At 37.0% G+C, this 27,624-nt stretch overlaps 1 protein-coding gene across 4 annotated transcripts in view; it reads right to left on the bottom strand.

Annotated features, from left to right (window-relative positions):
• ppm1aa (protein phosphatase, Mg2+/Mn2+ dependent, 1Aa) overlaps positions 1 to 27,624 on the bottom strand; it is a 38,272-nt gene continuing 10,648 nt past the window's right edge. The window contains exons 6-8 of one of the 4 annotated variants that reach the window (XM_084391714.1): positions 6,582 to 6,761; positions 1,659 to 2,309; positions 1 to 656 (exon numbers count right to left, since the gene is read on the bottom strand). In XM_084391714.1, the coding sequence (XP_084247840.1) occupies positions 1,845 to 2,309; positions 6,582 to 6,761 (645 nt within the window). In that variant the 3' untranslated portion in view covers positions 1 to 656; positions 1,659 to 1,844. Of the gene's footprint in view, positions 657 to 1,658; positions 2,310 to 5,957; positions 6,418 to 6,581; positions 6,762 to 15,155; positions 15,433 to 21,822; positions 22,095 to 27,624 lie in introns of those variants that run through there. The other 3 variants (XM_084391715.1, XM_084391716.1, XM_084391717.1) reach the window with 3 other exon arrangements.

Raw genomic sequence — 27,624 nt, 5'->3', positions numbered from 1 at the left:
ATTCAACAGTGATTTTATTTTTTTTAATCATGTTATCATTTTTTTAAATCCACGACGCTCAGCATTACGCACAACAAAAATGATAAAAAAGCACACAAATAAAAGGCCTAGGGGCCGATGATATTTTAAATAATCAAATAAACATCGTTTATATATTAAAAAGGACAAGTGGACATTAAAACATTATTCAGTCTTTTCGTGATAAAGTAGGCCTACGCACACATACAATAATAGGTTTGGCCCTCCGAAATTGAACATTCTTTTTTCTTTTCTTTTTGTCTTTCAAAAACTCCCTTTACCTGTCTTCTTGAGAAGTAGGCCTACTGCGCATTTTGTTCATCACATCAACGGTTGGAAAATGAAGTTGTGTGACGCTATTTTTCCATCCTTCATTTTAGCCTCTCTTTGGGCCGGTTGCAGGCACTGCATTTTTGTAGTTGTTAGATTGTCTCTTACAGTTCTTCTGTTTGCTCTTTTGAAGCCTGTCACGTTAGATGTCACATTCGCTGTCGCTGGAGGTGATGGAGATGGTGGAGATGGCCGCCTTGCTTGAGAGACTGACTTCTGGGCTTGAGGCGGGACCTAGGCGGTCTACTGTGGTGTCATCGTCCCCCAGCGATCGGTCCGAGCCACCGGACAGAACCTGCTGCTGTAGCCTACAGGGGTGAAACCATACAAAATGTCAATGTAGACACTCGTTGCTTAGAGTGGAGTGAAAATGCCTTCAGATCACTGATGCACATAAGGTTAATGATTAAGCATATAAATTGTCAATGTCTTGGATTAAGATTGAATTATTTGAGTGTGGGAAACAAAAATCATTTGATGGAGATATGCTCTTAAAGCAACAGAAAATGTTAGAGGTTGTAAGTGCATTTGCATGAACTAATATCAAAGATTGACTTTTCTTAAAGCATTAATACAGCTTCAATGCCATACAAGAAAAAAAAGAAAAAGAAAAAAAAGATGCTGCCTTAAATTTAAGTATAATCAACTTGGATGTTTAAGTCATTTCAACTCAAATTACATTAAACTGACTTAAAGTTGTTGTATCTTGTATAACTTATAAAAAAAAAGTTGAAAATTGCTTTACTTATTTTGATTAGTTAGCAATGTCAAAACATGTTGTCAACTTATTGATCATATAATTTTTAGTGTATGTTAATTTCAAACAAAGATACATACAACATATTTTCTTATAGTGCAAAAAAAAAATTGACCTAGAATTATATGCAGGATATAAAAACCAACCTTGAATTACAGAATTTAAAACATACTGTCAATTTAACGATTTGATAAAGCGAGGAAGTGAGAATCAGAGCAGATCCGACAAATTAGCATCTTCATAACTCTGAGAAAATATATTTGTATTTGTTATATCTATTATGTAGTAGCCTATTTCTATTGTCATTAACCATTCCGGTATGAAACAGTATGCATCAGCAGAGACGTAATGTAAAATAATTAGCACATTTTGGTAACGTGAACAAAAGCAGCTTTGCCAACTACTGTCGGTTTCGACATTCATTTTAAGTTAAATTTGCGCAAGAAACTCCAACGAAATCGAACGTTTATTTCTTAGGAATAGAAATAATGACAGTAAAAGCGATAGGCTAATAATAAAAGCGAATATCCCAGTTCAATGGAGATCTGTATACCTGTTCTTGGCCGCTGCCGCCCGGTCTCTCTGCCTCCGGTTTTTAAACCAGTTGCCCACTTGTGTGGGTGTGAGTCCAGTCGCCTGCGCCAGCTCTCTTTTTTTGCTCGGGTTCGGGTAAGGGTCCTGCAGGTACCACTCTCTCAACAGATGCCGCGTCCTCTCCTTAAAGCAGTGTGTTTTTTGTTCACCGTCCCATATCGTCCGAGGCAGCGGAAACTTCTTTCGGACGCGGTACTTGTCCACGGGTCCTAACGGACGCCCACGGAGTTTCTCCGCCTCCTGGTAATGCGCCTCGAGCCAGAGCGCCTGCAGCTTCGCGTGTGAGTCCTTGGTGAATTTGTGGTTCTCCAGTATGTTGTAGAGCTCGCGGAAGTTGCCCGCGTGAAAGGCCACGACCGCGCGCGCGCGCAGGACAGACTCGTTCTTCCCGAGGACTTCGCAGGCGGACGGCGCCACCGGGAGTGACCAGAGGAAGCGGCCGAGCCTCTCCACGTCGCCGCTCTCCTCGAGAGTCTCGCAGACCCCCGCGACCTGCTGGGGGCTGAAATTCAAGATGGGCAGCTGGAACATGGAGACTGTAATCTCTCTCTTCTTTGGCCCTCCTTTCTGATGTTGCTCCTCGTCTGTATCCCCCGTCTTTTTGTTTAGCCTGTCTGTCAGAAAACGGCAAAAGTTAACAGCCGTGTCAAAAAACGAGCTGAGGAGCGATGCCGTGCGGCAGGCTCAAGCAGCCTGGACGGCAAAATCTCTTCTTTGATTGAGTGTGAGCATAAAAAACTGGAAGCAAGGTGTTTTCCGAGGAGGAAAATAAAAGAACATTTAGCCCCTGCTGCCGCTATTCTGTTGGAGTTGTCAGATTGGCTGCCTGGTCGCCATGGACACACGTCAATCACTGTCAGGTTTGCCAATCACGCGTGAAGCTGCATTAGATTTCAGCACCACCCAGCGCGCGACAGCGCCTTTCAGTGAAAACGTCATTTTGACCTTTACGTTTGTGCTGCTCAAAGACGCCGAATGTAATGTTGTCGTTTGGTGGAAATCTGGAAGCAACCCCCTCTGAGTTGTCGATAAAACGATGGGAAAGAGTGTCTGTTAAAATACAGCAGACATTAGAAAGACTTTCTATGAAAAGCATATAGGCTATACAGAATAAAAAAAATTATTGCTTATTCAAAGTTACACTTTTTACAAAATATTTGTATGGTTTTCACAGCGAAAACGTGAATGAATAGCTTTTACGAAACGCATAACATTTCTGTTTCCAAGATTTAGAACCTTGGAAATAGTGTTCAGAATCACACTGTATAGACTTATTAACAAGTAAAATTATTTCTCAATAAACTAAAAATGTCATGAAGCACGAATTTCACGAAATATAGTCTATCCCAAAACAAGGAATCTCAATTTAAAAATGCACAAAAAAAAAAAAAAATTAGTTGAGCGTGAGTTGTCAGTATAAGCTGTCATCTCTAAAATTACAACATGGTAAGACAATCTCGTTAGGAAGACAATAAAAACTGTCAGGGTGTAGAAAGAAATGTGGCACATCATGACCTATCAATATGAACTGGCACCATGGATCTTATGCGGCAGGACTAACTCAGAACCCCAAACCAACATAACTAAGTCTATGATAGGTAGATTCAATTTTTAAGTAGGCTACACGTCCTCTGATTTAATATCACGCACTTCGTTTTGTGCTCTCAGATCATAGATGGTTAAAAGTGTCCGGTCTCATTAAAGCATGCCTCGTTTCAGAGGTAAAGTTAAGTCTGTCGGAAGGGCCAGATATTATTTCACATAACTTCAACCGAAAGTGCTTTTTGCATGTTTTATATTCAGGTAGGATTAGGCATGAAATTGTTCGTCTTTTGCCATCAGCTATATAGGGAGCTGCTGTCACGATGCGTCTCGCGCAGGATAATCAGAATGTCCAAATGATTTTAATAGCTACACCTCAGCAATTAATATAAAATATACATGGATGCGTTTAACATGTTGGTGGCATCCTGAGTGACCTCACATTGTATGGGAACTTAAAATCCCATGGACACCGTAAAAAAAAAAAAAAAAATCAAAAAAAAAAAAAAATCAAATCATATAGCCTAGGCTATATATATATAGCCTATACTTTTTTTTTTGTTAACAGTAGCCTAAACCTATCGCATGTCACCCCTTCATTACAAAGCGATTGAAAACAGTCACATCAGAATGACAGACTATCAACAATAGAACACGCAAAGATGTCCAGCCTATTAAATCTAGGCGGAGGATCGTCTTGTGTTTGGCAACAGTAAATCGATTATCCATAGGCCCGAGCAGGTTAAAACCAAACAATAATGACATGACAGTTGGCCATAAGAACGAGGGGTAGACACAGTAAGACGATTAAAGCGTCCATTTAATCCATCTCATTACAGTTTTAACGCCGACCAGTAAAATAACCTAAAACAAAGGATTTGCGAGTCGTCTAAATACTATACAATACCAATGGGTCAGAAGCAGTGCTGTTCTGTACATTTTCATACAGTAGGCTATAAGACATAGGCTAGGCTACTGTAACCTCAACATATAAGGAATTCTTTTTATACTAAGTCACAGTAAATAATAAAAGGCTTTTGATAAGTTAAATAGCCTAATCCATACTCTTAAAATAACTGTAACTTCAAATTCAGTAAAATTGTTTTTAAACAACTACTGGCCCTACTTAAAAACAAAACGAGACACTTGGTATTTATCGCGCAAATAAATTGAGGAGAATCATTCGTTCCGCTTAATCTTTGCTTGTGCTCCGTAACTTCAGTGGCGAAATGACACTGCTTCACGTCAAAGCGCGAGCCCGGGATGGAGCGCGCACGAGCTGAATAATACGGATTGCACACATATAATGCCTGACACCGCTATCCCTGAACGACTGGGAGACAGAGAGAGAGAGAGAGAGAGAGAGAGAGAGAGAGAGAGAGAGATACAGATAAGGAGTGACACTCATACAAAGAGTTCTGTCATCTGCTTGTCCTCTGAAACAACACAAAGATGCACATAAATCAGGCTTCATAACCCATAAAGTATTTCAATTCTTAACCTCCACATTAATAAAGACCATGTTTGAATGTCCCTATACAAAGTGACATTTTTGCATTTAGCAGATGCTTTAATCCAATGCGTCTTTCAAGGTAGGCTAACATTGCATTTAACATATTTGTATCATCATCATTATACATATTGTTCCCTGAGGATCAAACCCATGAACTTGGAGTTGCCATGCTCTAGATACAGGAATATTTAAAAACAGAAATATAGGCTACAACATAAAATATACAACATATAACATAAACAATATACACATAAACAATACCTGTCTGTTATTTTTTCTTCACACAATCCAAAAGTAAAGTTGTTGAATGCCAGTGCATTAAGTGAAGAGGCGTACAGGCTATGTCCATACTGGTGTCAGATGTTAACCATCAGTGAAAATGTAAGGAAAAATAATAATAAAAAAAAAAACATGAGGCACTTGCCATTGCTGGAACCTTTTGAAGAACCTCTAGGTATCCTTTAGGGCAGAACTCAGTGAAAAGTACAAAACTGAACAAGTTTCCTGCAAGAACTCTAAAGACTAGTCTGTGAATGGTTTCTCCTGTAATCCCATCACAAGAGAAAATCGTTTAAAAAAAAATATATAAAATGAAGTTACCTGAATATGCAACAGGCTAGTGCGGCAGTCTGTGAAACAACAAATGTTGCTATCTTTTCATATACTGTGGCTTAATTAATAAGTGCAACCACAATTTGTTATGCCATTACAGAGTGCATCATTGTCTGTGTCATGGATATAATTTATAAATTGAACCAATGGCAAAAAGTATTGCATTTTATAACTGTACCTGAAACAGCGCAGAGCAAAACTCTGTTCCTCATTTAAAAGGATAGTTCACCCAAAAATGAAAATTCTGTCATCATTTACTCACCCTCAAGTTGTTCCAAACCTGTATGAGTTTCTTTGTTCTGCTGAACACAAAGGAAGATATTTGGAAGAACGTTTGTAATCAACAGATCTCGGTCCCCAAAATATATACTATGGTAGTCAATGGGGACCGAGATCTGTTTGGTTACAAACATTCTTCCAAATATCTTCCTTTGTGTTCAGCAGAACAAAGAAACTCATACAGGTTTGGAACAACTTGAGGGTGAGTAAACAATGATAGAATTTTCATTTTTGGGTGAACTATCCCTTTAAGAGGTAACAACTATTGGATTCAAACACAGACACGACCTTTCAAGTGTTTGGGATTAGTACGATTTTCTATTCATCAATCCTGAAAATAATTGATCACGGTTCCCACAAAAATACTGAGCAGCATTTTCAACATTGAATCATAATAAAAAATATTTCTCGAGCATCAAATCAGCATATTAGAATGATTTAAGGATCATGTGACACTGAAGACTGGAGTAATGAACATCACATGAATAAATTCCATTTTACAAGATATAAAATAGAAAACAGTTATTTTAAGTTGTAATAATTCACATTTACTGTGACGCAACCTTTAGTGAGCATTAGAGAATTCTTTCAAAAACATTGAAAAAATCTCTCCAACCCCAAACTGTTATTCTGCATACCAGAGGGCTTTAAAAGCATGTTCCTTCTGCCAACCCAGCGGTTCCCTTTAGACAGAGTGCACACACACACATTTGAGAGATGCCATCCGCTTTGTTGTCCTCTCAGCTGGCTGAGGCCGAACGCTGGATGACTCCTATAGAGCAGGGATTTACGTTCTAATTAAGATATCATGTCGGGCAGAGCTGAAGTGGATTGCTAATACTCCACTGGCCCAGATAATAGCAAACGAATGAGAGATTCAATTAAATAAAGTCTTTGCTTGCTTTAGTACATAGACAAACCAGATGAGTTACAGACCTCTGTGAGTGTGTGTGGGCGTGTCTTCATGACAGATCGGTGTCCAGCCATGGCATTGTCCCGTTTGGATGTAATCTGGGATTTGTGGTAACAGAGAAGACCTCTTATCCTATGACCCTTCCGGCTTATCCTGCTCCCTCTCTCTCTGTTATCCAGCAGCAGGACAGGGATAAGCGACATCTATTTCCCAACACAATAGGATCCATCAGACATTCGGGTTATTTCTGTATCATTCAGTTTGTCATATCACTTTTCACAGTTATGCCATCAAATACACTCTGTCGGGTGACATTGCAAAAGTAAATCTGCACCTCTTTTTCTGCTCTCATTTATTTTCTTTTTCTCCAACAAACACACACCCAAAACGAAGACACGAAATCTACACCTCCATCGAGTGCAAACAAAGTGTCACAAACAGCACACACCAATTGCTAATGTTACTAACTAATACTGGAATGCCCCTATTAGCATTTTGATTTGCATGACAAAAATTAAACAGCAACAAAACAACAACCCTTGGCTTTTAAACCCTACAATGTAATATCTAGTCCATCAAAGACACAAATGAGACAGACATTTTTGGTCTACATTAACTGTTACCTAGCAACTAGACACACCACTTACCCCTGATCTGAAAACCACTGCTCAGTCACAACGCTTGTACAACTTATGGTGAGTTATGTGGTCCTCATATATTTTGCGGTTTTCCTTTTCGATCACAATGGACTAAATTTAATGATTTAATGATGAAGTTAATTATTTTAGACAAGCTAATAATCTCCCAACAATACATTTATAATCACACCACACATTGCCATAAAATCTGAAAAAAGAGGGACAAAGAAACGGCTAATTGTCAGAGCATCATTTAAAACTGAGTGCCTGTGATGACAGAAGAGGGAAGATGTCATTTCAATGTCATCTTTTATATACCTTTGTTGAAGAGCCCTACAAAAACAAACTGTTTTACTGTAATCCTGATGAACTTCAGATAGTCTGCTGAGTCTGTTTAGTCTGATATGAAGATTATGGCAATCACTACTCTGTGTATATAGGCCTATAAAGCATCAGGGAGATGCTACGCTCTCCGAAAAAATGGTACAAAAGCAGTCACTGGGACTGTACCCTGTAAAAAGGTTCAAATTTGTACCATTTAGGTAGCCTATATATACACGTTTGGTACCAATATGTACCTCTGAGGTACTACCTTTTGAAAGGGTATAGACCTTATTCAGAGCAGCGCCATGACAGATATGAAAGCAAGGCTGTGAGGGATAGACTTGCCGTGTTTTCAATGACATCCGCTGTATAAAGCTCCCAGATCACTTATAATTGTACAGCTCATGTCATCTAAATGTTGTTGAAATTTCTTGGAAAGATATTTTTGCTGTGTTTCGTCAGCAGAACAATCCAAAAACAGATTAAATAACAGTACAACCCACTGAAGAGATGCATGTCTATCCCTCACAGCCTCGGTTTCATTCCCGTTAATAATCAAAGATGGCTCTGCTGTGAACAAGGTCTATAGCCTACTATAGTGCCCCAGTGACACCTTTTTTTTTTTTTTTTGAGTGTGTCAATATGCGGGGAAAGACGTTTGAATGCGTGCTCTCTTTTCACTTTCACTTTTGAATTTGCAATCACGCGTACTATTTTACAAGATATTTGTCAATGACGCTCAGGATCTGTTGCGCACCAAATCCTCTGCCACCCTCCAGTCAGTTATCTCTCACATCGTCACATAACAAGTTAAATCGGTCTTTTGCTGCGCAGGAAATCCTGCAAAAAGTATTTTTACTAAACGGGATTAAAATCTGAAGAACAAAACAGAGGGTCAAAGATGCTTCATTCTGGTTTTGAGTAACTGCAACTGACTGTTGTTTCTCTCAGTTTTTCCCCCACTGAAAACCGACTGATTAATGCAAAGAACTTTAATTAATGCTAAGTCACTTTTTTTCCCTCAAAATTGAAGAGGAAACCTCCTGAAGGAGCAGGAGATTAAACGAGAACAGAACTCTTCAGCTCACATCTCTGTCTTTAGCATTTAAAGACCATCTGATGCATATGACACAAAACTAGCACTTTCTTGATATTTCAAGCTCCAATGTTTAGTCTATATTCATTTTCTGATATTTTTTCAGATGTCTTCTGTTCAGAGACTGCTACAACATTTTAATATACTGTAAAAAATCTGTAGTTTTTACAAAAAAAGTGCCAGAATAATTCAGTAAAAATGTTAATATATTTAACAGAGCCTGTAAAATTTACAGTTTAAAACTGCAATTTACAACAACAAAAAAGACCAGGTAAACAGCATACTGACATAACCATAATAACACTGGAGTTAAAGCCACATGATAAATCTAAAATTCATCACAAGTAGCTTTTCCACAGGCTGAGGTAAATAATATTAATATATAGAAGGGTGTAACGTGTCATTCACACAAATACAAAACACCATCATGGCAACAAATAAAAAATGACACTAAAATAATGCGATAAACATTCATTTAACAACATAAGATGTAACATAAAACCCTAATGTACATAACTGATAAAAAAAAAAAAAAAAAAAAAAAAAATTAATTCAATTCAAATCCATCAAATGTAAAGTGTCAGGGAATTTTGGGAATGTCAGTTTATAGCTTTTCACTGTAAATTATAAGTTGATTTGTTCTTTTTACTTAAAAATGCTACATTTAACAGTAGTTTACTGTAAAATTACAACAATTGACAAATAACAGTAAGTTCATGTATATAGTTAACCAGTTTTTACAGTATTTTACAGTTAAAATTACAATAAGTTTTACAGTGCATTTTTTCTCCCTACACTTGCCGATTATTGTGGTCTGTTACTGTGAAAGCTAATTTCCAAAGTAAAAAAATAATAATTATATATATATATATACACACACACACACACACACACAAAATAAAAAATAAATATAATAAAGGATGTAAGTTTAGTTTAAAATGAGAAATAAAGCCACAATAGCATAACAACAATAATATGAAAAAAGAGAAAAGCGATTACTTTTTTATTACTTTTCTTTACCAAAGAGAGAAATGAGCTTCCATATATTTTTGATAGACCCTCCCCTAAATGGCACAAAAAATAAAACGGCTAAATAAAACATATAATATTGTTCACCTTTTGACATGGAAAACATTCATACACTGACCAAAACAGATATATTTTCTAAGATGGAAGACTATCCTGATTCCTGAAGCATGCAGACAAGTCATTTCTCTATCAAACAGGGCAAAATAAAAGTCAGACATATGGATGTCTAACGCTGTTGTGCTTTTCAGAGATATAAATAATCTCTGCCTCTTCTGATAGTGGATGAACAGACTTTTCAGCTGTTGAATGAGCTCAGCTACACAGCTTACAGACAGACAGCAGCAATGTGTGTGTGCGTGAGGATGACAAGGTCAGCCGTGTGTGTGTGTGTGTCAGTAGGATGTTTGCGGCTAGGCGTGATCTCTCTACTTGGGGCGTATGTCAAATGCCAAACTGACACTTTTGATTTTCATGACAAGGATCGGGAAACTGCATGTTTGTGTGTTGGAGAGCGTTACAGATTTAAGGCAGATCATTCACTGGCCATTGGTGACAGGTATGTGTCCAAGTTGTGTGTGTTATTGAGCTAAAGGAGAAGAGACATTGAGAAACAGGTCATATCTCTAAAGAAACTATTTCCATGTGTATGTGTGTGGTGTCTGATGCTCTGATCCTGACAGCAAGTGACAGCAGAGACTCATCTCACTTTGACTCCCAGCAGACACACACACACACACACACACACACACAGTAGTGAGTAAATGTGGTGTGTGGCTACACTAGGTCTTCTGATCGTCTGCCGTCTGTCCTCTGAGAGTTGTGCTGTGATACTCATGCAGAGAGCGACTCATAAACCTGAGATAAGCCTTAAGCAGTGCAGCAAGAGAACAATTTACTAGTTCTATCTTTTCTCTGTCTCACTCTCAGTATCTCTTCTGTTAAAGAGAGGGGTGGTCTTTGGTGGAGTGAATTTGTCCAAAACAATTTATCCTCGTAAAGAAATGCAACTTAATCCCTTTAGCCAATCAGCTAAAAAGACAAAGCCATCTGTTATAGCCAGGGTTTAGGGCTGAACGATTAATCGCAATAAAACCGCACGCGATTTGGCAAAGGCTGCGATTATTTTATGCGCAGCTTGTCAGTGGAGTGCGGCTGATTGGTAGTAAATACTGCCCCATTTGAATGCCAGAGGGCGCTCTCATGCAAACACGATAAATATGCCCCGCCGCAGAAGTACAATAATGCGCATCATTCCCATAGACAGTATAAAACTGGACACAGCGACCCCATAGGTTTCAACGGAGAAAAGTGAAGTCAGTTAGAAGCTCTCACTTCCTGATGGTCGAGCTCAGACTCAAACTGAGCTTGACGACGTAGATGTGACGTGAGCAACCCGTCTGTCTTCTAGTAGCTGTGCCAAGAGAAATCTGAATCATTCCCTTCCGAAACTTGCAGAGACGGAGAGTGTGAGTAGGAGGTGTCCATGAGATAGGAGCAGGAGCAACTTTTGCTAAGTATTCTGATTAATTACTTTGTCATTTTGCCTCCACGTCCCCCCGATTGCCCGCGAGCTTCTCCTCCTGTCTATACGGTAATTTCTCTACTGTGCGACAGAGAGTCGCGTGGTTATGACGCAATCGTTAGCCTATTTTTACAAAAACTGCTTCTACGGGGCCATAACGTAAGATACAAGGTAATGGAGCCTTTTATACATTTTCATGTTTCTTTAGAAATAAATAATGGACAAATGGAGTCTTTAAACGCCTCAGATGTAAAGTTATTCGCTGTCAAAGTGACGCCAAAATGAATGGGAGTCAATGGAATGCTAACAGCAGGTGATGGTCCGCTAATCAATGGCGGCGCCCGGGGAAGCTTCAATATTTTATGAAACCCTGCCCCCCTGATCATTCCAGGAAATCCCTATCGCTGTAGCTGAATAAACAGAAAATTGAAACGCTTTGATTAAACATGACTTATAAATACACGACTGCCTTATTCTGTGTAAGAAGGCACATCATCTCACAGAAGGATGCTCAACTGTCGTTATGAAATGAGTTTGGAGTAAATGCATGTTATTAAATGTTGTCTGTTGTTGGACAAGAGGTTCATAAATGCTTCTCATGTTTTGGAAAGATGTTTGACGCGTGTTGTTTTTTCAAATGCACGTTATAAGTGACACAAACTCACAGTGCTTTCAGATGGAGCAGCGTTTACAGAGCCGTACATCAATGACAAGCTGCGCATAAAAAAAATTATCGCAGCATCTCAATTTAAGTGCGATTACATGTAAAGTGCGATTAATCGTAAATTCGATTAAAGGGATAGTTCACCCAAAAATGACAATTCTGTCATCATTTACTCACCCTCAAGTTGTTCCAAACCTGTATGAGTTTCTTTCTTCTGTTGAGCACAAAAGAAGATATTTTAAAGAATGTTGGTAACCAGAAAGTTGATGGTAGCTATTGACTTCCATAGTAGGAAAAAGAAAATACTATGGAAGTTTTGATCCATCATTTCCCTCTGATTTTAGGTATAAGTTATGGGTAAGTTTAGGTTTAAGTGTAGCGATATGGTTATGATCAAATTTTCGGACAGGAATTTTGTTCCAGGATCAACAAAACATGTTAACACAGTAACGCGTCTGACTCGGCAAAATCAGGACGTGCTTCTAGCCAGTATGTTTTCCTGTGAACCTATTCAAGTCAGTCAAACATTTCAGAAAGATAGACTTAAGCTTTAAAAAGAAAACAGGCCCTGATTTGAGCATTTGTCTGTCAGTCACCTAGCAACAAGTCATCACAATTGCACCATCCTGTCGTCTCTCTCTATCTGCTCTCCGGCCTGCTGAGAAGGGTTTGTGTGAGTGTGTTTGTGTGTGTGTGTGTGTGTGTGTGTGGAGTGTTTTGGGAGCTGTCGAGTTCATGGTACTCTACTCCCTATTGACCAGGAAGTCCTTTCTCTGAGCAGCACACAATACCAATAGAGACAAAGCAGCCAGGAAAGAGGACAGTCCCTGAAAAACACATACACACAGAGTCTCTCACAATCATAAGCACGCTCTCGCTTGAGAGGCATATCCCAAGGAAACACACACATACACACAGCAGACCTCCCCAAAAACACGGGGGCTTCTGCCTTTGTCTGGCAGCCTAATGAAAATGATGTTCTTTTTCTATTTGGAGCTTGTTAAGGCTCACAGACTCTTTCACTTTACTCCCCCACCTGCCCTCCGCACACAGAGGTGAAGGCAAACACTGCAGAACAGATGAGGGCGATTCCTTACGTGTCTGTGTGTTTTCTTGTATATATGGTTTATGAGGACACAAATGTCTAAAATGACATGGGTATTACAACGTAAACATGGTTCCTGTGTTCTCTCAAACCAAATGGCTTAAAAAACATACTTAAGGTTTTTTTTTGTATTCAAAAAATGCCCACAGTTGTCTGTGATGGGTAGGTTTAGAAAAGTCCTCATATAGGCTAAAAGTAGGCCTATGTGAGTATGTGTGTGAGACTTTTTCAAAATAAAGCAACAATAAAGAAAAATATACACACCTCAAGATCAGATGCCACAAATCAGCGCAAATTAGCCGAGTGTGTTTGAGTTTTCTGAAATCAACAGAGATATGATTGCATGCACATAAACGGACACTTCAAGAGTGTCATCTATGCTTTTAGTTTCACAGACCAAAGAAGATGGAACAAATAGCGTGGATTATTTTGAATAGGCTATATGATTTCAATTCACATCCATCGTATCAAAAAATACAACAGCTCTCTCAACGAGTCTCTTGAAGATGCGTGTCCCTTTTCGTTCTGGTAAAAGGACAGAGTATAAATAGCGTATAGAGATCTTATACAATTCCTCCCTTTACCTGGGTTGACGTCTTTGCATTGGAAAGTCAGTGGCCTGTAGCAGAAACATGATTTATCAAAGAAAAAAAAGTCCATTTGGACTCTTAGAAACAAGGAAACCGCCTGAGAAGAATGGCAGACTTTCTGTTTCTCCTAACCTTTCTGACTTATATTCACGCTCTTTGCTGCGGCTGCTAACCTTGATCCTGTGCTCCAGAATACGGTTTCATTTTAGATTTGCTGTCATTTTCAACAGTGGCCCACGCTGATACATACCGGGGAATGGCAATGAAAGGAATGTTTCTGAGGTGAAGGCCACTCAGTGTAGAAGCAGATCTATAAATGACAGTAAGCAGTTAAAAAAGGCTGTGAAGACATTTTACCAGAGCATGGTTGTTGGATGTTTTTTATCTATTACATCAAAATTCCATCTGTTTTGGATCCATAACAAATATTTACTACAGACATTTCTAACATTTCGGAGGCATCTAAACACTCCCATTGGAGAATCATCCTTTATCTTATAGCTCTGCGTTGGTGATAAGATGATTTAACAATTTAAGAGTCAAAAACGGGAAGATTGTGTGAAGTGAATGGAGACTTCGTCACTGCTGTTATTTTGGTATTTCGAGATTTAATACCCTATTACGGGAGTCTACATTCCCGTCATGTTTATGTTGTTTCAGAGATCATGGCTTTACAACCAAGACGGCTTAATTAGAGAGATTAGATCTGAACCTTCGACCTGCTTCTTCAGTGCCAACAACACCCGACAGTGTCACAACCCTAAACTTTATGGTATAATACATCAGTGTAATCCAAACCACAGGGTAAAATTCATCACATCTGCCCCAAGCCATTGGGAAAAATACATCAGAGTAGCTTACCTTCAGGGTAAAATTCCTCAATTTCTTAAAACTAAAGAGCACAATTCTGCTAAGTTGACTTGCGGGTTCTATTTTGGGATGTATAAAATGATTTAGATTTGCATAGCCTACTGTTATATCCATCTTGCGCATTTAAAGAAATATTTGTAATGGTATTTACCTTTGAACTCTTGTTGCTTTATAAGTTGTATACATCATTTGGTTAATATTGTCTATTTTTTTAATTAAATAATACTGCCATAAAGCGAGTAAATATAGAAGATTATTTTCATTTTCAATTTCATACTGACACACATTTTCTAATTTTTTTTAAACAAAGCTGCTCATAACCTTAATTTTTTCAGACAGATTATAAATAAAGGTGTTGCCAACAAAAAAACACAAATAAAGTTAACAAACTGATAGAAAAAAACAATGAGCAGCGTAATATTTTTATAGCTATAATCAGCAGCAGCTAATAATCATTTTAATCATCGTCAAAGAGACGTAGAGAACACTTGATGGTGTACATTGAGGTAGATCGCCATCAAAACCATTCATAATCATTTTGACTGTTTACCACTAGCACTTGATTCTACGGTTAAGCCTGTCAGGCCTGACTGATCTGCTGAAATAAAAATGTTCACCAAAGGAACTTTTTCACAACCGAAATCACAACCTACAGAGGCCAACACAGAATATTACTCTACATGCGGTGAAATGAATATATTTAACAGACAAATAAAATTACTACGCAACAAAATGTACGTCTAAAACATGATTTCTTACCTTAACAACAAATTGGGCTTTCACTCTTCATACTTTAAATAGAGAAAGTGCTGTGAATGTGCATGGCCGCTTCACTGGTAATTGCAGGCGGTTGAACTGGGAGCCGTAAATCAACAACCTTCAAGTAGAAAAACGTCCTCATCATAATTGGGCCCCGCTCTATTGTGGGCCGCGGGGGTTTGTCAGACCACCCAAAGAAGCGCTTCCTCCCTCCGGACTTCTGTGGGACAATAGCGGGCCACTCGAACCGGCCACGCACGGGAACCCTAAATGGAGCCTGTCAAGAAACAAGAAGTCTGAAGTCTTTGTCACTTATTAAAATGTTTCAGTAGGATCGTGCCATCCATTTAGAGCGTGTTTCTAAGTTTCTATAAACCATTTTTATAGATTTATATGGAGCTTTTAATGACTGTACTGGATGGAAAATACAAATAGATAAACATGTAACATTTTTCTATTCTGAATTTTGTACTTCTGCTTTCCCAATTTGGTGTTTCTGGAAAAGTTGTAACTATTTCAAGAGCAATTAAAAAGGTCAGACTTATACCAAAGTATTCAATTTATTTTGAACAAACTTGATTTTTTAATTAGACTTGCAAGCTTGTAAAAGGAATTGATTTTGTAATGCACCTGACTAAAATATAGTTCTTTTTCTTAGTGAATACCTGCTTCTTCATGAATATACTAGAAACATTTTAAACATTCTGAAGGATGTGAGGTGAGTTTTTTTCTTTTTTTTTTCAATAATCTGGCCTCATCAACATTCCAATGTGAAAAGCATGAAGCACTGTTGTGAATTATTCCCAGCAAGCAAATTAAATAACCTTTGACTATATGAGAACATTTTCTAAACATTCACATTTAAAGTTGCTGAATTGAAGGTGAAGGTTCAGCCCCTCTTCTTTGCTCTGTGAATCTAGAGTCACAACCCATAGTAATTGCTGCCCTGTTCTATTGAATTCAAATTTTATTAATTTTATTAAAATGCTTGTTAAATCAAAACAACAGAGCTTTGAGAGACAGCTTCAAAAGACACCTCCAGTACTAAAGGGTATATCTATATTAACAATAAAATTAAATCTATAGGACAAACAGTGTATCAGGTTTTCAATTAATATACAGTATGTGTCCTTCACCTCCACTAGAAACAAAAAGTAAGCTTTCTTGTTTCATTCCTGCATGTGACCGGCTGTCTAAGCTGCACATGAACTCCATTCAACCCTGAATGTAGATTACTTTAACTTGGAATAAGACTTTACTAACATACAGGGGATAGTGGGGTAAGCTATAACTCCTCAAAAAAGTGGTCAAGTGATACAAATCCAGAATGACTGAATGGTTTACATTGCAATCAAATCTATCCACATAAAAGAGAAAAGCATTTACTATAATGTATAATTTCTGAGTCATATTTTACCTCAGTGGTCTACAGCAAAATACTCCTGAAATAAATGTGGTTAAACTTTACTAATTACGGGTCACTGAGACTTAGGATACGTGATTTATAAACCAGAAATGACTTAAATACATCTTTGACTAGATCAATGAATAAATCTATGGTTTGTACAGTACTTGCTTTTTAGGGAAAACAATGATATGCAAGCTGGTATTGCGTCAGAAATCATATAGCAGGTCCTGGAGGGCCAGAGCCCTACAGAGTATAGTTTTAACCCTGCTCCAACACATCTGTAATTTTCAAATAAGCCTGAAGGACTCGATGAGCTGGATCAGGTGTGTTTACTCAGGGTTGAAGCTAAACTCTGCAGGTCTGTGGCCCTACAGGAACTGAGTTTTGCACCCCTGTTATACAGTGTCATATGTCATGACTTCTAAAAAATTATAGACCAGTGTTATTCACATATTAATAAACTATCCTGGAAAAATTTTAATATTCACAATATTTTAAGGTAGCGAATTCTCAAAATATTAAAAATATATATTTTCACTATTTTGAAATAGTGTTTGTAACATTATTGTATTAATAGTATTTCCTGGGGTTTGATCATTATTGGACCATTCCCTAGTGAAAATAAATACTAAATTGTATTTGAAATACATTTATTTTATGCTAAGTATACAAATACATTTACATATTTATACTTAATATAAATACCCTGCAATTGTACTTTTAGTATACTAAATTGGTACAACAATTTTTTTTACTTAATGCGCTTTAGTTATGCAGAAATAGTGCAGAAGTTCAACTAAAGATATACTTAAGTATATTTGATTGTGCTAAAGTACTAATAGTGATATTAAAACACATTTTAGGCTTAATATTAAGAAATATGCATTGTGAAATAAAGCAGCACTCCAAATAGTTTGTTTAATTATAATATTTATATCAGTAAGTCTCAAGCAATATGTCAGTAAACATGTTAATGGATTTGTAGTATACTAGTATGAAATAAATGTATTTTAAATACATTTTGGTATAGATTTCGTTTTTTCACTAAGGTTGGCAGAACTTTTGGGGAAAATTCTTCATTTATGACCAGTCATAAGTCGCACGGGTATATTTATGGCAATAGCCATTGTTATGGGTCAAAATGATCGATTTTTCTTTTATGCCAAAAATCATTAGGATATTAAGTAAAGATCATGTTCCATGAAGATATTTTGTAAATTTCCAACCGTAAATATATAAAACATTTATTTATGTGAGTGCACAATCGCGAACATAATTGGACAATTTTACGTTTTGATTTTTTTGCACCCTCAGATTTTTATTTATTCATCTTTCAGATGATGTGTAAATCTCAATTTAATAAAATTTACCCATGTGATTGGGTTGTGGTCCAGGGTCACATTTAATAGTTTATTCTTATAGGCTAAATTACTCTTACAATTTACCAACATTTAGGACTTTTTTTTTTTGACCTGTTCAAATTTGCTTTAACATAAAACTAATTTTATATGCTATAAAACTTACTCTGGCATGGGAAAAAAAGTTAGAATTTATAATTATTGTAAAGCATAATATCTTACTCATCTTGTCTTGTGAATGCGAAATAAGATGGACTCTTTCTAAATATGGTCCCATGACATATAATACACAGTGTGTTAGATCACACTAACACTTTAAGCTCTCTTTCCTAACAAGTTCTTCTTTTCAGTGATTCTATTACGCACAGCAGAAAGGTAGTCAGAAATCCGACTGACATTACAAATGATACAAACAGGATTTTTAATCACTATAATTTGTACTTACCTAAGTCAAACTTTCACTTCTGTTAGTTGCTAAGAGCCTTAGTTAGGAAAAAGCATCAGCTATAAATGACTAATTAAATTGTCTAATAAACTAGCTTCTTTAAAAGCGAGAAATCTAGCAGGGTTTATTTCAAATGCATAATGCATTTTGCCAATGTGTTAAATAAAAAATACAAGTTATATAGATGATCCTTTTGCCAGCTTATGTTATGAAAAAAAATTCTGCAAGTCCATACAGCAACACTAAGCTGTAATTGTTGCCTTCTCTTCTTATTTTTGACTTCCTTGCGGAGTTATTTTCTGAATTACGTCTTTGTGTCTCCGCTGGCTCAAGAATCGTGCCAGGCAGGATGTCTTCACAGTGCACCATTTACATATTTACCAACAAGCCCTTACTCTCTCTTGTATAACGCCAAATCAACAAGGGTGATGTGCCAAATAACATTTCCCTCTCTTTTTTTTTCCTGCCTTCTGCCAATTCCCTTCTTCCAAATGGCACACAGAAGCAGAAGACATCCCACTGTGCAAATGAAAGACAAACTTAAAGCACTATTGTCGCTGGTCAAAGTGGCACCTGTTCAACAAAGAAGAAAAAAAAAGAGACAGAGAGAAGGAGAGAGAGGCAGTCTCACAAAAAAATCCAGCAATATGTATGAATCAGGCATTATGATTCACATCAAAATCTATAAAAGTTCATTTAATAACACATAGTCTTGACAGGTTTCCTCCTCTCTCATATTCTGTCTTTCCTCTTTGCGAGAGACACTTTCTTACAGCCATCAAGCATCAGACGTCACACTGATCTGCAACTGTGAGCTGATATATGTGTGTGTCTGACATAAAATGCCACGATGAGAGAACTTCACACCTAAGGGTGTCAGTAACACAGCACAGTGACCTTTACTGAGAACTACATCCTGAGTGTGTGTGTGTGTGTGTGTGTGTGCTGTAAAAGACAGAAAATATGCACAGGTGTTACCTTAAGTATCTTTTTATATCTAATATGACTCATAAAACAACATTTGTTGGTGTATGCCAATATAATCAGGATGATTCTTGTCATAATAAATAATATTGCGTTTTATTCTTTATTCAGTCATTTTATTAAATATGCATCACCATACAATCTTATCAGCTCTGACAACCTAAAACGAAGAAAACATGCTCATCCTCATGATTCTTGAGACATGAGGCAAAACAGGTGACAAACTGACACTACAAACTGAAAGAATTTTGTACATTTTATTCAACATGATCAAGTATTCACTTGCAATCTCATGCTTCTGTTTTCTCACAAAATGTGATTGCTCTTTCACTCAATATGAATCAAGGCCTTCAGAAATAAAGTGTCAAATATTTATCACAAAACATTTATTTAAAACTAAGGAAATTATTTCAAAATCCCAAACGGTTTCTTTCAAATTTGAGAAACGATTAAACGGTCTAATAATCTAATGTCAAGTCAAGCATATTGTCTCGTGTCTCAAAAATAAGTGCCTTTTAAATCTCAATATGACTTGCATGAGAAACTAGAACAGTGTGAACTGGAACAGTTAGAAAGGAAGAAAAAACATGAACGACGGCCATCCACTGCTCTAGCTGGGTTATGAAATGACACAGCTGGATCTGTCTGAGGCCAATCTGGTTCGTTGTAAAATAACTGAATCCCTCTGAGGTAATCAGCACCATCAGCACCAATGAAAAGCTCTCTGAGAGTTTCTCTATACTGGTCCCTTCAGAAGCACCACGTCTATTCTCTGATGTTAGGAACTACGGTGCAGTGTGCTCTCATTACAACAACAGAAAGCAGCATCACACCAACCGCCTGCTATCAAACTCTGCAGTGTTCTGCCTGTCAACCTTGTTCCATGGTCTGCGCATCATTGTTCCCTGAATTATGGACTTTTATTGCATGGTAGATGCAATTAGAGGGCTGTTCCACACTTCATGGAGGCGAAGTCATTATAAAGAGGATTTTCTTTTGTTTTCATGGCATACGCCAAATGCCTTTATACTGAATAATGCCTTTGGAATTTGTAAAGCTTGAAGATTTACTATATTCACTTTACATGAAGACCCTGGTGGAGAATGCTATACGCTATACACTCTTAAAAATAAAGGTTTATTGGCATCTATGGTTCTATGAAGAACTTTTAACATCAATGGAACCTTGGAACCTTTCCATTGGGCAAAAGGTTCTTTAGAATTTTAAAATGTTCTTCACACTATAAAAAAATAATAATCTTTTAAGAACTATTCACTGAATGTTTTTTTGGGGAACTAAAAATGGCTATTCTATGGCATCGCTGTGGAAACCCACCTTTTGGAACCTTTATTTTTAAGAGTGTACCATTCAAAAGTTTGGGGTCAAAAAATAAATATATATATACATATATATATACATACATATACATATATACATACATATATATATATATATATATATATATATATATATATATATATATATATATATATATATATATATATATATATATATATATATATATATATATATAATATTTTTTAATATTAGGCCTATATATGTTTTATATATATATATATATATATATATATTTTATTTTTTTTTTAAGAAATTAACTTTTATTTAGCAAGAATGCATTAAATTGATCAAAACTGAAAGTAAAGACATTTAAAATTACTAAAATTTATTTACAATAAATTTAAAAGATTTCTACTTCAAATAAATGCTGTTCTTTTGAACTTTAAAGGCACACTAAGCAGTTTCCGTTTTTATCAAACAGCGACCCCTAGAGTCGCTGTGGAGTACTTGTATTTAACGTTACTGTCGTAAATAGCACTCGCGCAGAGCCGTCTCTGCACTCTTCCGACCACGCTTTCTTTGTTTTCTTCGTCGACTTTGCCATGATTCACGTCTGAAATGCGTGCTAGTGTCTTCCATAGAGGCTGCTTCATATGTGGTTGATGTATGTGACGTCGTGCCATAAAGCAAGTCGTGATTCTCGCGAGATTTGGCGGGGCGCCACCTCTCAAACTTGCATTGTTGGTTTTGCCAGTGGCGTCCCCCCGCTTTGCTATCGGGATGATTCGCCCTATACTACGAGTTTGTTTATCTAAATGATTTCGAAGCTGTAATAATAAGATACAAATCTTGCATAGTGTGCCTTTAAATTCATCAAAAATATATCATGGTTTCCACAAAAATGTTAAGCAGAACAACTGCTTTCAACATTGATAATAATAATAAAAAAGTTTTGTTGAGCACCAAATCATCATATTAGAATGATTTCTAAAGGATCATGTGACTCTGAAGACTGGAGTAATGATGCTGAAAATTCAGCTTTGCCATCACAGGAATAAATTACATTTTAAAATATATTAAATTAGACAGTTATTTTAAATTATAACAATACTGTTTTTACTGTATTTTTGATCAAATAAATACAGCCTTGTTTAAGCACAAGAGATTACTTTCCAAAACATTTAAAAATCTTACCGACCCCAAACTTCTGAGCGGTATTATATATCTTACTGAAAGATGCTGTCAAGTTTAGGTCACGTTTATAAATATACATATGTTATATGAGACTAACGGAGTCAAAATTGAGCAAAATCATAAAAACCAACCAACACTGAGATGCAAAACTTTAAGTGCTATAACAAACAGGATAAGTGAGGAGGAAAGGGGAAAGGAGAAGGCTTGCGCAGTATCTAGAAGAAACCTCTGAAGAAAAGGATGTCTGGATCCTGGAGGAGAAGAATAGAGAGAATTGACTACAGACAGGAAGAGATGCACAGGGCAGGCCATTTTGAGAAGAGGACAACAGTACGTGCTAAGGGTTAATATAAAAACACAGCAAAGCAAACACATACAAAGAAAGAAGAAAAGCACACTGGCCGGGAGAGAAATTCCTACAAAAATCAAAGCTCTACCATTAACAAACATGCCCAAGAGCTTTTACTAAGGTATAAATGAAAAGAAACAGCAACACTGCATGAACATCAGTGACCTCCAGTAACTGAGAATAACAGAGAAAGATTGATAGACACACAACCACATGCATTTGAAAAAGAGTGAGAACTGTTAAGAGAATATGAGAGAAGAAAGAGGACCGAGAGGTAATAGCACAGTCAATATTATCTGTCTGCTATTGGCAGGCTGAGCTGTTTTGTTTGACTGATGAATCCGTGCAGCCGCAGCAGAGGGATACAAGTCTCCCATTAAAACGTACACGTGCACATATAACATTGAAACAATAAGAGAGCAGATTCCATTACAGGTCAGCAGGACTGAAAGTGTTTGTAAGCTCTCTAAGAGAGGGAAAAAAAATACAGTTGTGCCGAACAGCGAAGCTGTAAAGTGTAAACCCCTCTTGTGGTGAGTAGTCATCATTTCCGTCATTTATTTTCTGCAATCCACTGCTATAATTACAGTGGGTACGGAAAGTATTCAGACCCCCTTAAATTTTTCACTCTTTGTTATATTGCAGCCATTTGCTAAAATCATTTAAGGTAATTTTTTTTCCTCATTATTGTACACACAGCACCCCATATTGACAGAAAAACACAGAATTGTTGACATTTTTGCACATTTATTAAAAAAGAAAAACTGAAATATCACATGGTCCTAAGTATTCAGACCCTTTGCTCAGTATTTAGTAGAAGCACCCTTTTGATCTAATACAGCCATTAGTCTTTTTGGGAAAGATGCAACAAGTTTTTCACACCTGGATTTGGGTATCCTCTGCCATTCCTCCTTGCAGATCCTCTCCAGTTCTGTCAGGTTGGATGGTAAACGTTGGTGGACAGCCATTTTCAGGTCTCTCCAGAGATGCTCAATTGGGTTTAAGTCAGGGCCATTCAAGAACAGTCACGGAGTTGTTGTGAAGCCACTCCTTCGTTATTTTAGCTGTGTGCTTAGGGTCATTGTCTTGTTGGAAGATGAACCTTGGCCCAGTCTGAGGTCCAGAGCACTCTGGAGAAGGTTTTTGTCCAGGATATCCCTGTACTTGGCCGCATTCATCTTTCCCTCGATTGCAACCAGTCGTCCTGTCCCTGCAGCTGAAAAACACCCCCACAGCATGATGCTGCCACCACCATGCTTCACTGTTGAGACTGTATTGGACAGGTGATGAGCAGTGCCTGGTTTTCTCCACACATACCGCTTAGAATTAAGGCCAAAAAGTTCTATCTTGGTCTCATCAGACCAGATAATCTTATTTATCACCATCTTGGAGTCCTTCAGGTGTGCTTTCATGTGTCTTGCACTGAGGAGAGGCTTCCGTCGGGCCACTCTGCCATGAAGCCCCGACTGGTGGATGGCTGCAGTGATGGTTGACTTACTACAACTTTCTCCCATCTCCCGACTGCATCTCTGGAGCTCAGCCACAGTGATCTTTGGGTTCTTCTTTACCTCTCTCACCAAGGCTCTTCTCCCCCAATAGCTCAGTTTGGCCGGACGGCCAGCTCTAGGAAGGGTTCTGGTCGTCCCAAACGTCTTCCATTTAAGGATTATGGAGGCCACTGTGCTCTTAGGAACCTTAAGTGCAGCAGAATTTTTTTTGTAACCTTGGCCAGATCTGTGCCTTGCCACAATTCTGTCTCTGAGCTCTTCAGGCAGTTCCTTTGACCTCATGATTCTCATTTGCTCTGACATGCACTGTGAGCTGTAAGGTCTTATATAGACAGGTGTGTGGCTTTCCTAATCAAGTCCAATCAGTATAATCAAACACAGCTGGACTCAAATGAAGGTGTAGAACCATCTCAAGGATGATCAGAAGAAATGGAAATGGAAATGCACCTGAGTTAAATATATGAGTGTCACAGCAAAGGGTCTGAATACTTAGGACCATGTGATATTTCAGTTTTTCTTTTTTAATAAATGTGCAAAAATGTCAACAATTCTGTGTTTTTCTGTCAATGTGGGGTGCTGTGTGTACAATAATGAGGAAAAAAAATGAACTTAAATGATTTTAGCAAATGGCTGCAATATAACAAAGAGTGAAAAATTTAAGGGGGTCTGAATACTTTCCGTACCCACTGTATGTTGTATAATAATCCTGTAGACTTGCATTGAAAATTTCTGTCTAAACTTCACATAGACGTATAAACAACGTTAAAAACTTGATTTTCACCACAGGGGGACTTTAAAAAAGTGGTGTAGTTTATTCCAGCCCCATCTGATCACAGAACGATGAGAGCTTGGCTCAAATTTTTCCAAACCTGTATGAACTCCTTTCTACTGCAAAACATAAAAGAACATATTTTGAAGAATGTTGGCAACCAAACAGTTTTGGTTATCATTGACTTCCATTGGACCCCCCCCAAAAAACCACTCAAAAAAGAAAGTCATTTAAGTTTGGGATGACAAGAAGCGGAGTAAATGTGTAAAGTATCCCTTTAAATACACTTCTGTCTGTCAAATCCTGGGTGAATATGTGCTAAATTCAAAATCTACATGAGAGGCATTCATTGGTAGACTCGCTTTAGCAAAAGGAGCTGGATTTATAAATTCAAACATCAAAAAAACACCATTCGATTTTGAGAGGGTCAGAAATTATAACCCATTTACATTTTTCTGTATCTCTTTCATTTTGCTGTAATTGTAACAGTAGATCATTCTAAACTGACTGACTTTGGTTTTGACAGTGGCTTCACTTTTTAGACTCTTCATTCTATCCAACACACACTGCCCCCACCTGGCTGCTAAAAGACAACAAAATAGTTGTAAACCATAACTTTTCAGATCTGTAAATGAACAGTAGATTGACACAAAATACCACCCATATACAAAAGGAACACCATATGTGATGAGAATGAGATTGGCTGGGAAAGTTAATCCGTTTATCTGAAAAACACACATTTCTAGCAGGCATGATAATCTTTCCACTGTTACTCCCTTTTTTAATTTAGCACTTCTGTAACGTCCAGATGATGTTGCACACAAGATGCTTTCCCATTTCAAGACCGAGACTTGTCTGTTACATTAAAAAATCTGTTACATAGAGACCAGTCATTCAGCTCTAAAATTAAAGTGTTTAATAACATTCTGGCCAGTCTAAAACAAATCACCCACAAAAACCTTACTGGTTGGGCAAAATATCATCGGACTGAAACGCTGCCAGCATTATGACTCATATTTAGGATCTCCTTTGCTTTGTAATAGTATATTTTTATTAAATTTAAGGTCCCTTCCCTCAGAAGCAAGAGACCACGCCCACCTCAAAATCTCAAAACAAATAAAGAATGGCACATAACTGACTACTATACCGCTTTTACACTTACTTAAGATTAGGGGTCTCAAAAATCCAAAAGAACTAGTAATAGATGTCTGAATTACCTTCATCCTCTTACTGCAGATCTTGGGTCATATTGGTGGCCAGTGCAAAGATTTACAAGACAGAAGAAAATACCTTTTAAGAGGTGAGTATTTACATTCATTTACATTAGTTTTTGAGAGGGTCAGAAACTATAATCAATTTGTAGTCTATTCAGTTTGCTGGCAACAATTTAAAACACTTCCTGAATAGTATATTTTACCTAAAGCTGTGTTGGTCACAAATACAGGGAGAGTAATTGGTTTTGCTATAAAAAGTATAGAAATAAAAACTTAAGTTAATTCAGAAATAAACTATGAATATCTGCAATTGACCTATACTGTTCAAAGGTTTGGGGGTCAGTAAGAATTTAATGTTTTTGAAAGAAGTTCCTGAAAGAAATGCTGCATTTATATGATGAAAAATACAGTCAAATCTGTAATATTGTGAAATTTTATTACAATTAAATAACTTTTCTATTTGAATAGAAAAATTTAATTTATTCCAGTTATGACAAAGCTTAATTTCCAGTATAATTACTCCAGTCTTCAGTGTCACAATCATTCTAATTTGCTGAAATTTCGCTCAAAGAAACATTTCTTAATATAACCAATGTTGAAAATGGTTGTTCTGCATAATATTTTTGTGAAACCATGCTATATTTGTTTAGGATCCTTTGATGAATAGAAAGTTCAAAAGAACAGTATTTGCAATAGAAATCTTTTAAATGTCTTCAGTGTCACTGTGATCACTTGAGTATTAGAGTATTAATTCATTTCCTAAAAGACACATTTCTTAAAAAAAAATAAAAAATAAATAAAAAAAAAATAAAAAAAAAATCAATAAATAAAAATCTCTTATTGATAGTGTACCAATCCCAAACCCTCTAAGATATTGATATTAAAACTGGCAAAAAAAAAAAAAAAAAAAAACTTTTTGTATAATATCCATTTAGGACACATCCTTGTTAGCTGTAATTTCTAATCCATGTATAATCCATTTAGAATTTCATAACAAGGAAATGGGGGAAAAAGCAAGATAAATAAACAACTACACCGGATCTTTTTTTTTTTTTTTTTTTTCAAATAAAATAGGTTTATTTCCAGTCTGAAAAGATTAAAACAACAAAAATGGACAGTGGAACAGTTAGAGGATGACCAGTGGGTCACAGTGGGTTACAGGGAGGAGAGATTATCCTTGATTACTCACTTCATTTTGTGTACATATTTATAAATGAATACAAATATACATATCAATTATTTAACAAAAATAGCTTAGCTTATGAGGACAGCAGATGACTGAAATCAGCAAAAATAATCCTGTTGGGGTAGGAGGTGGGATTCCACGAGAGTAAAATACCATACGTGTGTCTAAGAATGTGTGTGGCCGAACCACTGGATTACACACCGTGCTAGAAAATTTTGTTCCCTTTAGCACAAAATTGTGATGTGTTTGTGTAGAGAGCTCTGTAATATAAGAGCAAAGCCCAAGGGTTTGGGGTGTGGGGTTTTGCAGGAGGCATTAAGGCTGCATTAATCACTTGTTTTATACATTAGAAGGCAGGTCCGGATAAATCAACTAAAATGAGCTACCAAGCAAACACTACAGAGCTAGCGACCACAGAAATAGGATTTCAGAGCATAAACCTAAAATACGGGGCCTAAAACTGTTTGTGACACATATTTAGTAAAAGAAAGCAAATATACGCGCAATTAACAAATGCAACGGTTCATGCGTCACTTAAAATTCCTTGCGAAATGCCCATGTCAACTTGAGTGACAAGACATAACATAGTAAAAACACATTCATAAACATCTCTATCTATAAATGGGCTTGTACGTTTCATTGTAAGCCATTATATAACCTCTCCACAATTAATGGACCTGTACCTATGACTATCTTGAAGCTAAAAATTCAGTATTTTTGCTTTTTTTGTTTGTTTTTTTTATCTAAAAACAATC

This window comes from Rutilus rutilus, assembly GCF_951802725.1.
Source record: "Rutilus rutilus genome assembly, chromosome: 20".
NCBI lineage: Eukaryota > Metazoa > Chordata > Actinopteri > Cypriniformes > Leuciscidae > Rutilus > Rutilus rutilus.
Note: the sequence above shows the minus strand (reverse complement) of the source record. Positions and strands in the feature narration are given on the sequence as shown.